The 16,475-nt window shown below is 43.9% G+C and overlaps 1 protein-coding gene across 3 annotated transcripts in view; it reads right to left on the bottom strand.

Moving 5' to 3' along the window:
• Positions 1 to 2,323: 2,323 nt before the first annotated feature.
• The window catches only part of LOC311239565 (brefeldin A-inhibited guanine nucleotide-exchange protein 1-like), a 184,563-nt gene continuing 170,411 nt past the window's right edge, over positions 2,324 to 16,475 (bottom strand). For all 3 annotated transcript variants that reach the window (XM_084327920.1, XM_084327918.1, XM_084327919.1), the window contains 4 exons: positions 8,586 to 8,754; positions 4,257 to 4,395; positions 3,842 to 3,959; positions 2,324 to 3,643 (listed from right to left, as the gene is read on the bottom strand). In XM_084327920.1, coding sequence (XP_084184046.1) covers positions 3,479 to 3,643; positions 3,842 to 3,959; positions 4,257 to 4,395; positions 8,586 to 8,754 — 591 coding nt within the window. In that variant the 3' untranslated portion in view covers positions 2,324 to 3,478. The remainder of the gene's footprint in view (positions 3,644 to 3,841; positions 3,960 to 4,256; positions 4,396 to 8,585; positions 8,755 to 16,475) is intronic.

The raw sequence follows: 16,475 nt of genomic DNA, 5'->3' as shown, positions 1-16,475 counted from the left end.
ACACACTGTAGCACCCACTCCCCACACTTTATATTTATGGATGAAGGATTGCACTACAACTCGTACACCTTACTGTAAATTGTACCTAAAATTGTACCTCATCCCATTTCTGCTTTGCACTAGATCAGGGGTGGCCAACCAGTCAGAGACTAAGAGCCACAAAAAAATTACTGTGGTACCACAAAGAGCCACACCATATACCAGCATTTCTCAACCTTTTTTTTCAGTCATGGCACCCTTCATGTGTTTATAGGTCTCACCCTCTGGCCTCTGAAGTTGCTAATGTCTTTTTTATTTGGGCCTCACAGGGTTAAAAGTACCCTGTGAGACCCACGGTTGCAAAATTACAAAATCACTTTTAGCCATTTAAAAAAATAATGTTTATTTAAAAAATGTTAAAGGAGAACTATTTTACTATTTCTTTCACTATTTGGGCACTTTTACACAATTCCTGTGAGTCTATGGAACACCTAGGTTTTTTTTTAAAAAAATGCATTGTTTTGTATTTCTAATCAAGTACTAAAAACCGCATTTTTCTACCTCAAGATCTTAAGCCGTTTTGAGGCTGGGCTCCAACCACTGTGTGGCCTGGTGCCAACTGCCACATCAACTGCCACATTATTATGCAGCTGAGAAATCTCTGACATCACAGATATGCACATTTTCAGATGACTCAGTTCAGTGAGGGTGAATATTGTGAGAGGAGAATTGGAAGAATTCGCCAATATGAGAATTAGAGACATATATCCTATTAATATAAGTCCACATAGCTAAGAAACAATGGTAAACACTGAAAAAAGCCATTTATAAGATAGTTCCCCTTTAAGCACATGTATAGTCAATTGGTCCTGTTGTTCAGCCTCACAATGCTATTTGATAGTAAATGTGTTTATATGTCCCACCCTCTGGCCTCTGAAGTTGCTAATTTCTTTTTAATTTGGGCCTCACAGGGTTAACCTCTTAAGCCCGAGATATACAGTAAAAGTGTATATTTTCAGCATTATGTTTGTTTACCAATTATTTTAACTGTTATTAGTGAAATATAAGATTATAGAAATCTCAGGGCATTGAGTCGGAAACCAGCGCATATTGACAGGAGGAAGTGGCACAGCCAAAAGTGAGTGTAGTCTTTTGAAGGAAGAGACTCAGGGCTTTCAAATTTCGAAAAACTACCCTACCCAGCTCACACCAGCCCCTGTCAATCATCTGACTTCTGGATTTACTTTTTAATTTCTCTTATTTTTTGGGATTATCTCCCACAAACCTGAACGTTATTGCCATAAAACAGAACGCAGTTAGTTTCTCTACCTTTCTGTGAACGTCTTGCAAAAAACGGTGTTGCAATATGATGAAAAATGGTGGAGAAATTTACATTATAAAAAAGATGGCAGAATTCAGTACTGTATCTACAAAACCTTCTGTTTAATCATCTTCCCTTTATTCATTTGCTTAGATTTTTCAGGTCTGGTCAATTTTAGCATGGTGTTATTTACAGTCAAAGATTTTTTTTTTTTTTAAATAGAATTGATATTCTCCTTTGGTTCATTACAATTTACTCAAGCCTAGTAACAGACACACTATTTCTGACACTGATCCATATATGTCCCTAGATTCAGATACCAAGAACATGCAAATGGACCATTTAAAAAGAAATTGTAAATGTTTATTCTACGTCCTTATGGAATGAGTGACATAAAAAAAAAAAGTAAAAAAAAAAAAAAAAGTAAAAAAATAAATAATTTTTTTTTTTTTTTTTTTTTTTTTTTTGTGGATGGAAGAGCCGCACATTGACGGGCAAAGAGCCGCATGCGGCTCGCGAGCCGCGGGTTGGCCACCCCTGCACTAGATAGTACTGTACATTAGTACACTGCATAGTATTGTGTATTGTATATTATATGGTAACTCAGAACATTGTACATATGTCTATACCGAACACTGTGACCTCATTTTCTTCTTCTAAATTCATGCTATATTATGTTATTATGTTATTTGATACTATCTTGTCTAGCACAGTCTCTGGAGCGTAACAGTAAGAAGCATTTTGTATGAAAGTATTCTGTACTTCTGTATGACAACTATTAAAGAACTTGAACTTGAAATTGGTATCCATCTTCTTGGCCGACTCTGGAGAAGACGATACGCGCATTTCCAATAATGTTGGTGTGTTTCTTTAAACTATCCTCTGGCTGTCTTACCCCTTTGTTTCAGTTGTACTGATCTGTTAAAAACAGTAACCCATAAAAAAGGACATGGCTTAATAACTGCATTATTATGGATACTGTCACACGTCAGCAAGACTTCAAAATCTTTATTGTCTGATGCATGTTCCACTCATGTACAGGGGGCTGTGCAATGATGTTGATATGACAAAACAAAGAAGAACCCCAAACATTGTTGTGTCCTGTACTACACCTTCAGTAACCAACTTTCCAAGAATAAACACTATTTTCCATCCTCATAACACCATAGTTAGATCATCATCACACACACACACAATCATGTACATTTCCAACACGTCCTGACTTGCACCCGAGCAAACATCGACCTTCCACTTCAGAGTACGACCGCAATGGCCTAATGTGGGGTGAACCGAGGTGGAATGAGTTTGCCGGTCCAACTTGGGGAGTTATAATTTAAATAAAATACAACTATATACATATAAAATGGAATAACGCAGACTCGACGTGTCACGCATTAGTGTCATAACATGGAAAGAAACACACTTGACCCGCGGTGAGTAAAATGTAGTGAGTTTGCTAATGTCTTTTTTTCTTTTGAAAAGGAAAATCCGCGAGACATGTTAGTATCGTACAATACCACAGAACTACGGTCGATTCTAGCGGTGTCGTCTCGAGGGCCGAAGATGCTTTCGATACCAAACTGGGCTGTGCAAAAGAAATAATCTGCTTTTTACATAACTTTTAACATATTTCTCCTCCAATACCCTTTAGATTTTCTTTTTTTTAAATGTTTTTAATAATGCCAAAGAGATATCGAAAAAGCACCCTTGCTCCTCTGTAGTGTGACGACCCTCTGAGTATGGAGGCAGTGAGAAATGAGCAGTATAATTGCATTGTTATCAGTAATTGGTAGTGAAGATTATTTGTATGCTGTACAAGGAAGGCATAGCAGTTCATTCATTCAGTGCTTTTAAGTCAATGGCCCCTCCCAACTCTCCACCTTGTCCAGTTTCCTGTTCATCCAGCCGCGTAGAAGCTTCCAGTACCGTTTCCCTTTTCTTTAGGAGCCCTTGTCTTCATATCTTGACCAAAGGATTTCGTGAACCCCACTTTTGCTCTGTGTGTCCCTCCCTGCATGAAGCTCTTTGCTGCCCTCAAAAGGGCAAAGTTCACAGTAAGAGAGTTAAATAGAATCCAATTCTGAGATCTCCTGCCCCGCCAACACCTCTGAGGGGGGGGGGGGGGGGGGGGGCCTTGCGGCCTTTGTCGATTGGTCCGTCACAGCTGTCGGTGCGACCTCACTGGTTCCCGGAGCCGGTCTCCTCTCGGGGCAGCAGGGAGATGTCAAAGGCGTTGCCGATTCGCAGAAAGAACTTGCGTAGCACGGCTCTCAGCTCAGGGATCAGGTCAAACTGCATGATCTCACAGAGGAGCGGGTAGTACCTCGATGCATGGGCTTTGAACTGTTGAGAGAGAAGGAAGGGGGAAGAGGGATATATGAAGTTTACAGTTCTAATGAATACATACGCCGGGAGGATTTGAGGACACCTCAGCAGCTCCAAGATTAGAACCGGCAACCTTCCAAACACCAAGCCTGCTTACCATCACCCCTTATATTCACATAAACAAGGCTGTGTTTGACTGATGGTTATATCGCTCACCCTCTCATCGCTGATCTTCACCACCTTGGTGAGGAGGAGGAGGAGCAGGTTGGTCCAGGCCTCTCGGTGGCTCTCAGAGCCCAGGGTCAGGAAGTAGGCCAGCGCCTCACCACACACGCTGTGACACAGCAGAGTTACACACAACAAGTTACATACCATATATGTATATATCTGTATGTCATAAATGTCATGATGAATTGAAAATGGGGGACCCTGATGTAAACGAGACGAAAGTCTTTCTCTGGTCTGCATCCCCTTAACCCTTTCACTGCCACACGACAGAAGGTTAACCATTTACTATCACACAACCGGCTGTTGTGTGGCAGTGAAAGGGTTAACCTTCTGTGTATTGTCGCAGTGAAAGGGTTAACCGTTTGGTAGTGCGGCAGTGAAAGGGTTAAGCTCCAGCTCTCACTTGAGCAGTCGTCTCTGGACCTGGTCCCAGGCTGCCTTGCGGCCCTGGTCGTTGTACATGCGGAACAGGATCCTCAGGCTGCAGGTCAGGCTGGTGGTCTCCTGCTTCAGTAGGTTGGGCTTGGACTTCCCCTTGAACCCTGGCGGGAGAGACACACAGAGACATCGACCAATAACCTCCACTGACCCGTTCACTTGTAGCGATCGTGACGGTATTCGACGAGTCTAAACCATCGCGTCAACATCATTTAGACTCTGGAACACCCTCCCTGCAGAGACTCTCCCTCACTTTCCACCTTTAAATCCCAACTCAAAACCTACCTGTTCTCCAAGCATATACAAACTCCGCTACCCATAACCACCCTCCTCCAACCTACCTCCCCCCCCCCCCTCAGTTTCCTTACTTCCCTGTGAAGGATTTGGGGTGCTTTTTCAATGTATGTGATGTATAGATTGGGGGGAGAGGATCACAGCTAAAACGGTGATCGAAATGTGCATGGAAGACGGTGATAGAAGAAGCGGTTCAGAGGCAGTAGCCAGCAGAATGTTTAGCAGCCAGCCGAATGTTTGTTGACATTCCTTGTAAGAACATCTGATTATGCGAGTGTCTCCCAGAGCGAGGGAGAGGGGTGACCTCTTTAATGCAACAGCAGTTGTCATGACAACACGTCGCATGACAACCAGAAGGCGGGGCCGTCGTTGCGACGACGAACATCTATAAGTCGAACGGTGTTTCCGGGTGTAAGGCAGACTAGAATCTGACCAAGAGCGAGTAGGACTGAGATCACACAGAAGACACTCTCTCCTCTCATTGAGAGGGGGGGGGGGGGGAGGAAGAATGCCACATCATCATTAGCTTCGGCTAACGCGAGGAGGGTTAGGCTAAAGACCAGGCCTGAACACTATTGGACTGAATAACAAAAGGACGATAGACGAACACACCGAAAGATCATTAGAATACTCTTCAAGGACGATACAATTTGATAACATCTGATTATGAGGTTCTGTTTATAGCAATAAAACAACGCTTTTCCTCATAAGGTATTTCACGGTGTCGAAGTGTCGAATTCTTACGGAGGTGGAGAATTAGTATGGTTTATGGATTGCACTAACGGGGGAGATAAGGATCTTATCAGCCAGTGTCGGAGAGACGTCAGGACCATTAAAATAACACAACACAGAGGAATTGGATGGAGAGCCAAAACAGATGAAGACGTGATACTGGCCAGTTTGATCAGGATCTAACAGTTGGTGCCGTGACCCGGATTTGCAAGAGATTAAAACAACGGGAACAGTTGGTTGCCGAGAGATAAGAACAACGGAAAAAAACTTTTTCAATAATGGGGCGACAGTGGACAACAGTCATCGTGTGTGGGAGAATCATGATCGAAGCAAGGCCGGCCAGCCCTGGGAGAGAGCGTCGAGTCGAGCGGTCATGAGGCGGACCAGCGCTGTAGGAGAAACAGCGCTCCGGAGAAAGATGTGAGTTCACTGTGCACACATGGTTGTTTTGATCTTTTAAGCCAAATAAAAACGAACAGATAGTGCATCCGTAAATAAGTAGCGACAGAGAAGCCAGCTGTGATAATATGAGCAGAGAGCCATGGTGTTTTGAAAAACCAAGATGGGTTTTATCTACAGGGAATGAAAAACAAACGGGCCGGTGAAGGAAGGCAGTGTTCTAAGGGGTTAATTCCATTTTTGTTGGTCTGTAATATAAGGGTTGTTTTCCTCGCAAGAGGCGGGAACGCGGGACTGTGAGTCGGGAGAATCTACCTACGTTTTTCAGACCTACCGTCATTTGGCATTCAGTCTATTTTTGACCTGTTCAGTACTTGCATGTTAGTAGATCATCTATTGTCATGTGACCTGCAGACATCATTATGACCTGTTTGGCCGACGAGACTCTAAGAAACAGTTGTTTTGTTGTTAGGCCTTGAAAAAGGAGGGCAGGGTTCGTTTGTTTGAGAGAGTAGCCATTATGAGCGAGACAAGATGGCCGCAAAAGGGGCCACGAGGAGGATGATACAAGATGGCCGTGAGCGCCACGAGGAGATAACAACAGATAAGAACCAGGAAATGACACGTCAACTAAAACACCATGGAGGAGGAGTAGGTCGCCACCTAGTGGCGGAGGGGGGGGTAGTGCTGGGGAGTTTTCATTACCCATAGGGGAATATTTAGATATAAGTCTGTACTACCATCTAGTGGCGGAGTGGGGGAGTGATTCAATAGTCAATCTACTGCAGCACAGAGAGTGGATCTATTATAATAATAATATTGATATACAGGTTGATTAAATAGAGTTTAATCATACAATGGATTACATAAGAATTGCACAGACAGAGGAGGTGCAGTTATTTGTATGGGTCAATTATGGAATAAAGAGGGAGTTTGAATTCCAGTGGGGCCTTCTCACACCTAATAGATAGGCAGGGTCTTCAGAAGACGCGTCACCAGAAGAACTGGCGCGTGCTGGGGGTCAAACTGGGATGAAGAGTTGCGCGGAGTGGGTATCGGAAACTGCAAGTGTCACGCCGGAAGACAACAAACAGGGAACCGCCCTGTAAGATGGATAATAGGTGTGGAGAAGGTGGTAGACTAATAGCAAAACAAGGGAAGTCGAATGTACAGACGACTGCCGGTGTTGTGTTTCTGCTTTCAAAGGGGGGAGACACCTACAGCGGTGGAGACGATCAGGTGACAGACTGGAGGAGGAGGAAGCCGCAGGGGCCAGGCACCGCAGCCTGGGACACAGATCATCCGCGACGAGAGAGAGGAGACGGCGGCGGTGGAGGAGCAGATGTGAAGAGGACAGCCAGAGACACTGAGCAGGAGCAGACCAGGGGAGACATTTTTGCCTAGGGGACCGCGCCCTGGGAGGGGGACCAGCTCAGGAAAGGAGCCGTCACTGAAAGGGGCCCTTGCCCTAGAAGACGGGACCGGCCCAAGATGGGAGGTGTACTGTAAGAGGGAAGGGAGCGCTCTGATTTGGACGTGGGGTACCTAATAGGGGGGCCGAAGGGTTTAGGTGTGTCGTCTGAAAAGTTGCAATCTGTGTTTTTCTCTGTCTCTCTCTCCTCCATGACCGTTGTTTATCCTTTCTGGTTTGGGTGTGATGCGGGTAATGGAAAACAAAAGGAAAACAGCAGATGGCGGGGCCCTCATTGTTATGAGTCTATTTTTGTGTATAATTAATTGAAAAACCAAGTAGTCTGTTGATTCTGAAGGTTGATTAAGAATCAAAGGGGGGAATGAAGGATTTGGGGTGCTTTTTCAATGTATGTGATGTATAGATTGGGGGGAGAGGATCACAGCTAAAACGGTGATCGAAATGTGCATGGAAGACGGTGATAGAAGAAGCGGTTCAGAGGCAGTAGCCAGCAGAATGTTTAGCAGCCAGCCGAATGTTTGTTGACATTCCTTGTAAGAACATCTGATTATGCGAGTGTCTCCCAGAGCGAGGGAGAGGGGTGACCTCTTTAATGCAACAGTGAATGAAACGTTTAATGGTGTGAAAGGTTATTAACGCAGTTGTCATGACAACACGTCGCATGACAACCAGAAGGCGGAGCCGTCGTTGCGACGACGAACATCTATAAGTCGAACGGTGTTTCCGGGTGTAAGGCAGACTAGAATCTGACCAAGAGCGAGTAGGACTGAGATCACACAGAAGACACTCTCTCCTCTCATTGAGAGGGGGGGGGGGAGGAAGAATGCCACATCATCATTAGCTTCGGCTAACGCGAGGAGGGTTAGGCTAAAGACCAGGCCTGAACACTATTGGACTGAATAACAAAAGGACGATAGACGAACACACCGAAAGATCAGTAGAATAGACTCTTCAAGGACGATACAATTTGATAACATCTGATTATGAGGTTCTGTTTATAGCAATAAAACAACGCTTTTCCTCATAAGGTATTTCACGGTGTCGAAGTGTCGAATTCTTACGGAGGTGGAGAATTAGTATGGTTTATGGATTGCACTAACGGGGGAGATAAGGATCTTATCAGCCAGTGTCGGAGAGACGTCAGGACCATTAAAATGACACAACGCAGAGGAATTGGATGGAGAGCCAAAACAGATGAAGACGTGATACTGGCCAGTTTGATCAGGATCTAACACCTGATTGTTCCCCTACTGGCTTTGTTGCTTGTTACTCGTGGTTTTATGTCTTGTGTATTCATACTGTTGCTTGTTCCCTGTGGTTCCATGTTTCTCTGTTCTTTGTTTTGCTTATTGTCAGCGTCTTTGGGTTATTTAAAAGCGCTATATAAATACAATTAATTATTATTATTATTATAAACATAAAGTGTCCGTCCCTCACCGGCCTTCCAGAGGACGGTCCTCTGCTCGTTGTGGGAGTTGAAGGCTTTGGCGAAGTGGTGGGACTCCAGCAGGCAGTCCAGCAGCTGGAAGAGCTGATCTGAGGTCAGGTAGCGGTACATGCCCTGGTCCTGGTCCTCCGCCTGCACCTCAGGGTCCACCCCGGGCCTCTGGGGGGCGGCAGAGAGCATAGTGTTACTTCCAGGCAGGCGGTGACACTGTAAACTACTGCTCTGTAACTAAACTACTGCAAACTACTGCTCTGTAACTAAACTACTGCTCTATAACTAAACTACTGCTCTGTAGAGCAGTAACTAAACTACTGCTCTGTAACTAAACTACTGCTCTGTAACTAAACTACTGCTCTATAACTAAACTACTGCTCTGTAGAGCAGTAACTAAACTACTGCTCTGTAACTAAACTACTGCTCTGTAACTAAACTACTGCAAACTACTGCTCTGTAACTAAACTACTGCTCTGTAACTAAACTACTGCTCTGTAACTAAACTACTGCAAACTACTGCTCTGTAACTAAACTACTGCTCTGTAACTAAACTACTGCTCTGTTCAGACTGCCGGCAACAAAGTAACTGTGGTAAATTCCCAAACATAGATCTCATGATTAACTAATGTGTAGAAATACTTGGCCCTAAAACAATAATTCATAGATTGTGTGTGTGTTTACATAGACTGATTGCCATTGTGGGCACACAGAGGTCGATTTACATATGGAGTGAGTGGTCAAATGATTCTATTTACGACAGGAACCCAAGGGCCATCTGCTATGCCCTTGGAAGAGTTTAAGACAATGGGCTCTGTAAGATCGGAACAAAAGACCAAAAGGTCACGTAACATGTTATCTCACTAGGAGTCTCCTGACACACACACACACACACACACACACACATAGTCACACACACACACACACACTCACACTCACACACACACATTTACACATACACATACACACAGAGAAGACCACTATTGCTGTAACTAAATGTATGTTTAAATCCTTAATTTGAGCTCCAAACAAGCTAACTATTTCCTGGTATATTGTACTTGTAATCTTGAATTCTGAAGTCATTGAAGTAAGTTAAAATATAATTAGGTTTGGTCATACTTAAACTAAGTAATTAGTTAAGTGAAAATAAGTCACTAAGATAAGAAATGTGTTCAAGTAAAATATCTCTGTGTTTATGTGGGCAATTGTAATGCAAATATAGATATTAGGAAATGAAAATAATGCAATGTTTAAGGTAGATTGTTAGTATTAAACAAATGACAGTATATATTGTTGACTGTGTAAGGACAGCCTCCGTTTGCAGTTATGTGAAGGGGGTGGGCTATTAAGCCAAACCCCTAATTTCAAATGTAAGCTTAGCAGGCCTGGGATTGGAGGAAAGAATTTGGTGATGTCATTCTGATGACATCACAGGATCCTGCAGGTTTTTGGCTATAAGATCTGGGTGTGATGGGGGGGAGAAGGACTCTGAACAACCCAACCGACACGACAAGACCTCTCTACCATCTGATCCACAAGGAAGCAGGAGCAGAACACAAAGGAACTTTTTGGAGGGAAAACCAACTCTTTGTTATCAGCAGAAAACAAAGACTTTCAACAACTAATCAACTATCATTCTCTTTAGTCTAGTTGTATCACTTACGGCACAGTGTTTTTGATCACAACTATAGCATTCTTTTGTCATAACAAATATTGTAATTTGTATACACTCTTAAACTTTGATTAAACAGCTGTTATATAACCCTTTTCCTCCTAATTCCGTCTGCCTGCATCGCTGAAAGTATAGAAGTGATTCCCAAAGCTTTAAAGTATTGAATCACAACGCAGAGTACTAACGCAACCCGGTTCTGAGCAGAGCAGAACCGAAATAGCTTGGGAAATCCACTTCAAACTACTACTCTGTAACTAAACTACTGCTCTGTTCAGACTGCGGGCAACAAAGTAACTAAACTACTCAGGGATTAAAGCAAAAAAAAATATCTCCTGACTGAACTTTTTTTCAGGCCAAATCATATTCTTATTTTAGGGTGTTTTCACACCTGTAGTTCGTTTGCTTTGTTTAGGTTCAGGGAGACACAGGGACTATAATGATACAATGTTGCACTTGTCCCTTCATTCGTTTGTGTTCACACAGTGGACCAAAACAAACGCACGCGTGAGCAAACTGTCACTCATTGGTCAGATTTTGGGGTGTGCCCCCCCCCCCCCCCCTAACCCTGAATCTCTGCATTACATTGAAATCGGGGAGGAGAGAGCGGGGGGAGCAAATTAATGAATGTGGATGAGAGCCGTGATGTAAATCGGCCGATTTAGTTCTGATCGATTAGGAATGGGTCGCGCCGTGTTCAGGAAACTCAGGCGCATAAAAGTCTATTGGATCATGTCTCTAGCACCCCCACAGCCGTAGCTGCAACCACTTACATCAAGGCTCTCATCCACATTCATTCATATGCTCCCCCCGCAATCTCCTCTCCGATTTCAATGTAACGCGGAAGTGCAGTGGTCTATAGCGCGTTAACTTCTTCATCTTCTTCAATGGGTTTAATGGCGGATCGCGACCACAAAAGGCGCATACCGCCTCCTACTGTACAATCCATTTTACAATGTCTTCTTCTTCTTCTTTGGAATTAATGTCGGGTTGCAATCACAAAAAAGGCACATACCGCCACCTACTGTACATCCCATCAACTGGCCGGATAAGCAAGAGCGCGTTAACTTTACCAATCACTCCAATAGGGTCCAGCTGCAGCCCTGGAGAATCCTCTCACTGGCAAGCTTGTGGCAGCCACAGGACGCGCGCTGACGTAAAGTACGGAAGTTTCTCGAGGGGACGTCACTCTACGTTAGAGAGAGGGTCGCGGCCTGGAATTGATTGATTGAAAACTTTAATGTCCGCCTTGTTTCGAACTGGTTATGCTTAGGCCCTCTTTTGAAGTCGGTTATGCTTAGAGTTTATCTTTAGAGCAGGGCGATTGACCACCAAACAATGTACAGTTTTGCTTGTACAGTTGTACAGTTTCCCCCACCCACCCAACCACCTCCAATGTACAGTCCCCCCACCCAACCCCCCCCCCCACCTCCAATGTACAGTTTCTACGTCAAATGTATATACTCTCTTTTCTAGACTATTTTTGTATCACAGAAACAGTACTGTATTTGCAAATCTGGTATGTCATAAATGTCTAGATGTAGCAGTATTGTCTGTCTGTATTTCATGTATGTTATGATGAATTGAAAATGGGGGACCCTGATGTAAACAAGACAAAAGTCTTTCTCTGGTCTGCATCCCCTTAACAATTGTATGTATTGCGCTGTACTGTACCCATTCTGCAATCTGTTAATAAAGTTTTCAATCAATCAATCAATCAAAACCAGCCCCGATTACAAACTCTAAGCAAATTCCGGAACTGTTGCGGTGGTCTATAATATCAATGCGGACACCATCCCAGCAGATGGCGGTAGTGAGCGAGCACGCTCACTTAAAACAGTGCACTTTCGAGGACTTCCGGTATGGTGAGCAGGGTGTAAGACGTGTTTTCCCTCTCTCCCTCATGTTTCTTTTAAATTCCACGTTTTAAGACTCCAAACCTTCATAGTTCTCTTTTTTATATGCAAGTATCGATACAGCTAACTAAATATTTGTCCTCGCAAAGATGACATCCAAGACTCCAAAACCAAAACGGGGCGATGTTCAGAAAGAAGAGGAGGCGGACGACGCTTTTAGCAAGGCCTGGCTAGCCACCCTGCTTGAAAACCACAAAGAGGCTATGACCACCGAGTTCAGAAAAGCCATTACCACTCTGGAAAATAAACTTGACCAAATGAAATCGGACGTGGCCGACAACGGACAGCGGGTCAAGTCCCTGGAGGAGAATGCGGAATCTGTAAGCGAAATAATTGCGTCGCTAGAGGCTACATGTGCCGATCTGAGGGCTAGCCATGCTATGCTAAAGGCTAAAGCGGAGGACCTCGAGGCTCGAGGGCGGCGTAACAACCTTCGGATCATTGGACTACCAGAACAGATTGAGGGCCCGAGACCAACATTCTTCTTCGCTACCCTTTTATCCCAGGTTTTTGGGGCAGAAACCCTCCCTACCCCTCCAGAATTGGACCGTGCACACCGGTCGCTAGCAGCTAAGCCGAAGCAGGGTGAAAAGCCTAGGCCTGTTATCATCAGGTTCCATAATTATCAAACCAAAGAACGGGTGATCCGGGAGGCCAGAAAGAGAAGGGCAGAGATGCAGTACGACGGTCAACAAATTGCTTTCTACGAGGATTATACCCCGGCTGTGTTGGAACAGCGAGCACCGTACCGCGATGTGATGGCACTACTTTACAAACGGGGGCTGAGGCCTAGTCTTCATTACCCAGCCAAACTGATGATTACGGAGGAGAGCGGGGACAGATTACGCTTCATGTCTGTTGGCGATGCTGAAACGTACCTCAAGGCCAAGCTAGCCTAGCGTGGACGGCTACCTAACGAGTACCTAGGGGTAAGCTAACCTGACACCGGCAGCAATGAACAATGAATGTAGAATGCGAGACTGAAATTATAGACATCGGTTGGGCTAAACTGGTCAACCGCGTTAGACCTGACACTTATACTTCATGGGGAGATGCTATTGACATTAAGCGGACTGGCTTCTGAAACAGAACTTTATGCTTCCCAAATAGCCGACGCGGATTCTATTTACGCTCATTTCTAATTCCTTTTTTTTATTATTCTTTATTAGCTCTTCTTTTACATGTGTCTCTCTCTCGTTCAAATTGTACACGTTCTCTCTGTTTAGAGGCTGCAAGATAAATAGACTGGACCGGTTTGACAGGATAATGAAGGTTCTATGTGTATGCTTCAGGAGTACTCAATGCGCGGATTGGAATGTACAGAGACTGGGCCTGAATTTATTAGACCATTTACCTAGGTCTAACGGACACCTCGGGGCCAGCTGAAACCAACACCAACAGCAATAGACATGATTACGACATTAAATGTGCGGCTGAACTTGTAGACTTTGGTTGGATTACAGTGCCCAGTCACAATAGAATGGCCACCTATGCACAAGTCGGTTGGTGCGCCTGCGCAGTAGAATCAGGAAGTGTCGGGGGCAGCGTGAGCCTCCCACGCGTTACTCCTCGACACTGAGAGATCGAGCTGCGCAGGTGAAAAGATGCGACTGCTGTTACCTCAAGTACCGGAGGGGACTTGTGCTATGTATGACTTAGTCCACATTGCAGCCGGCTTGTGGGAGGCAAGAAACAGCGTTCGTGACAGGGGAGGGTTGAATTGGATGATACGAAATTGGGATGGGAGAAAATATAGAAAAATGGGAGAAAAAGTGGATCAAAAAAAAAATAAATGGCCACCTATGCCTCAGAAGGGCAATATTGTTATTTCAATTGGAGTGACTCCTTCAAAAAGAACCCTATGCCACTCAGGTTGCTATAGCCATGACCTTGTGACTAAGTTCATGCCGTTTTTTTTATTTTTTTTTAACTTAATTTGCCCTTTCTTTTTGGATGGATTTATATACTTATGACTCTCTATGCAGGGTGAGCATACTCAGGGTGTACATGCTCCTCTTACTATCTGAGGGTCTCAATACAGACAAACCGGATAGTATCTATTGGGTAGTGGGGGTTTTGTATACATGTTTCAGGCAGCACTCAAGTTACTGACTGAACCAACTCAATTTGCACACGCTTCTTTTTACTGTCTGAAGGTACAGGTCTCTAACACTGCCGAATGTAGCTAACCACATTACCTTTCTATACATATTTTAGGTACATTTTGAGGTCCCTGATTCGTGTAACCCCTGTAACTGCATAGACCTCTTGATTATTGTTGTTTTACTCTTTAAATATATGTATATTTTTTTTATATAGACAAAAGGAGAAAGAAAAAAAAAAGAAGAAAGTGGCGCCTCTTTTTCAACTCTGTTAAGGTTTTGCAATTTGTATATCCCTAGTTGACATGGTAGCAGGGGCTAAAGACATTCTCTTCGAGCTGTTATAGGTTGGAAGCGGGCTTTGCCTAGGTCCACTAAATTATAGGTTGACCTAGGCACGCTGGAGCGCCTCGGTATACTTGTTCACTCTCAACTTTTTATGGGTCACACTCCTTAGTGGGAGTCATTGGTAGCGCTTTTATGTCCATGCTCTAATGGATGAGCCCAGAGTTGTGTTGCAAATATCTTTCATTTTTATTCTAATTTTAATTTTTGAATTTATTCATCCCTTTTTTCTTTTGTTTTTTCTTTTTTATGGCTGTTCGAATGTTCTTTTAACACAAATTTAAAAGTTTATCCATAACCATATTGGAGGCTGTTCGAAATGAATGGGAGAGAGGGGAAAAGAGGAGTGAGGATGAAGTCTCCACCGGAAGGAGCGTATCCTGAGAGGTACAAAGGCTGTTACTGTTCCCTTAGGGACCAAGGGATGTACCCCCGGGTGAGTATGTTTGTGTATGGTTGTGTGGGTGCATGTGTGTGTGTCAACCCCCCCCCCTTTCTTTATCCCCCTCTACCTTTCTCCTCTCTTCCAATGTTTCATCTTTTCAACTCAGGTATGTATATACTTAACAGAACATGGCAGTGACGGGCAGGAACATCCGTTTAGTCTCATGGAATGTCAAAGGGATGAATAACTATCAAGGCTAACAAGGTACTTAACCACCTACGTCATCTCAAGGGTGACCTTTGTTTTTTACAAGAGACACACATCTGCACATCTCAGATATCCCCCGTATTAAGAGAGCATGGATGGGACACATTTTTCATTCTAAATTCTCTGCAAAAGCCAGGGGAGCTGCAATTATTATACATTGTACCCTTCGAGCCTTCCACCATTTTAACTGACCCTGACGGACTATATGTTATAGTGTCGGGCAGGCTGCAGAACATTCCGGTGGTTTTGGCCTCAATATATGCACCAAATTGGGACAATGATAAATTTGTATCCAATTTATTTTCCTCGATACCTAACCTTAATGATCATCACATAATTATCGGAGGAGACTTTAATCAGGTCCAAAACATAGAACTTGACAGGTCTTCGGATAGACGTACTACCATCTCCAAAGCGGCGAACATCCTAAAATTTCACATGGAACAGCTTGGCCTTATAGACCCTTGGAGAACAAAATTTCCTACCGATAAACGTTTCTCCTTCTCCCATGTCCATCACACATATTCGAGGATAGACTTCTTTTTACTAGATGAAAAACTACTACATAATGTAGTCTCTACTAAGTACCATAGTATAGTCATTTCCGATCATGCCCCGACATCCGTTGAAATTAACTTCCCCCAGGGTAGGACACCCTCTAAATTTTGGAGATTCAACTCCCACTTATTATCTGAACCTGAATTTAAGGATTTTATTCATACACAAATAAAAATCTTCTTTGAGATAAACGACACACCTGAAGTTAGCAGTGACATACTCTGGGAGGCCTTTAAGGCATATCTCCGCGGACAGGCCATCTCCTTTACCTCTCATTTTGGGAAGCAGGAACAATCCAAATTGACGGGTATATCAGATGAGATTAAACGATTAGACATCCAGTACTCGTCTAAACCCACCCCTGCTCTATATAAAAAACGACTCCAGCTTCAATCACAATATGATTTGCTTTCAACTAGTAAGATCGAGAGACTACTCCTGCACACCAAGCAACGTTTTTTCGAACAGGGGGACAAGGCAGGAAAATTACTTGCGTACCAAGCACGAGTGGCGAGTGCCTCTAGACTGATTCCCAGGATAAAATCCCAATTAGGTGTCAGACCCTACGGACATTTCTGAAATGTTCTCTGACTATTATTCCAAACTTTACACGCCGGAGTCTTCCCAGCAGGACTGGGATCGCCCAA

This window comes from Notolepis coatsorum (genome assembly GCF_963971535.1).
Source record: "Notolepis coatsorum genome assembly, chromosome: 13".
Lineage (NCBI taxonomy): Eukaryota > Metazoa > Chordata > Actinopteri > Aulopiformes > Paralepididae > Notolepis > Notolepis coatsorum.
This window is presented reverse-complemented; position numbering and strand designations above follow the sequence as displayed.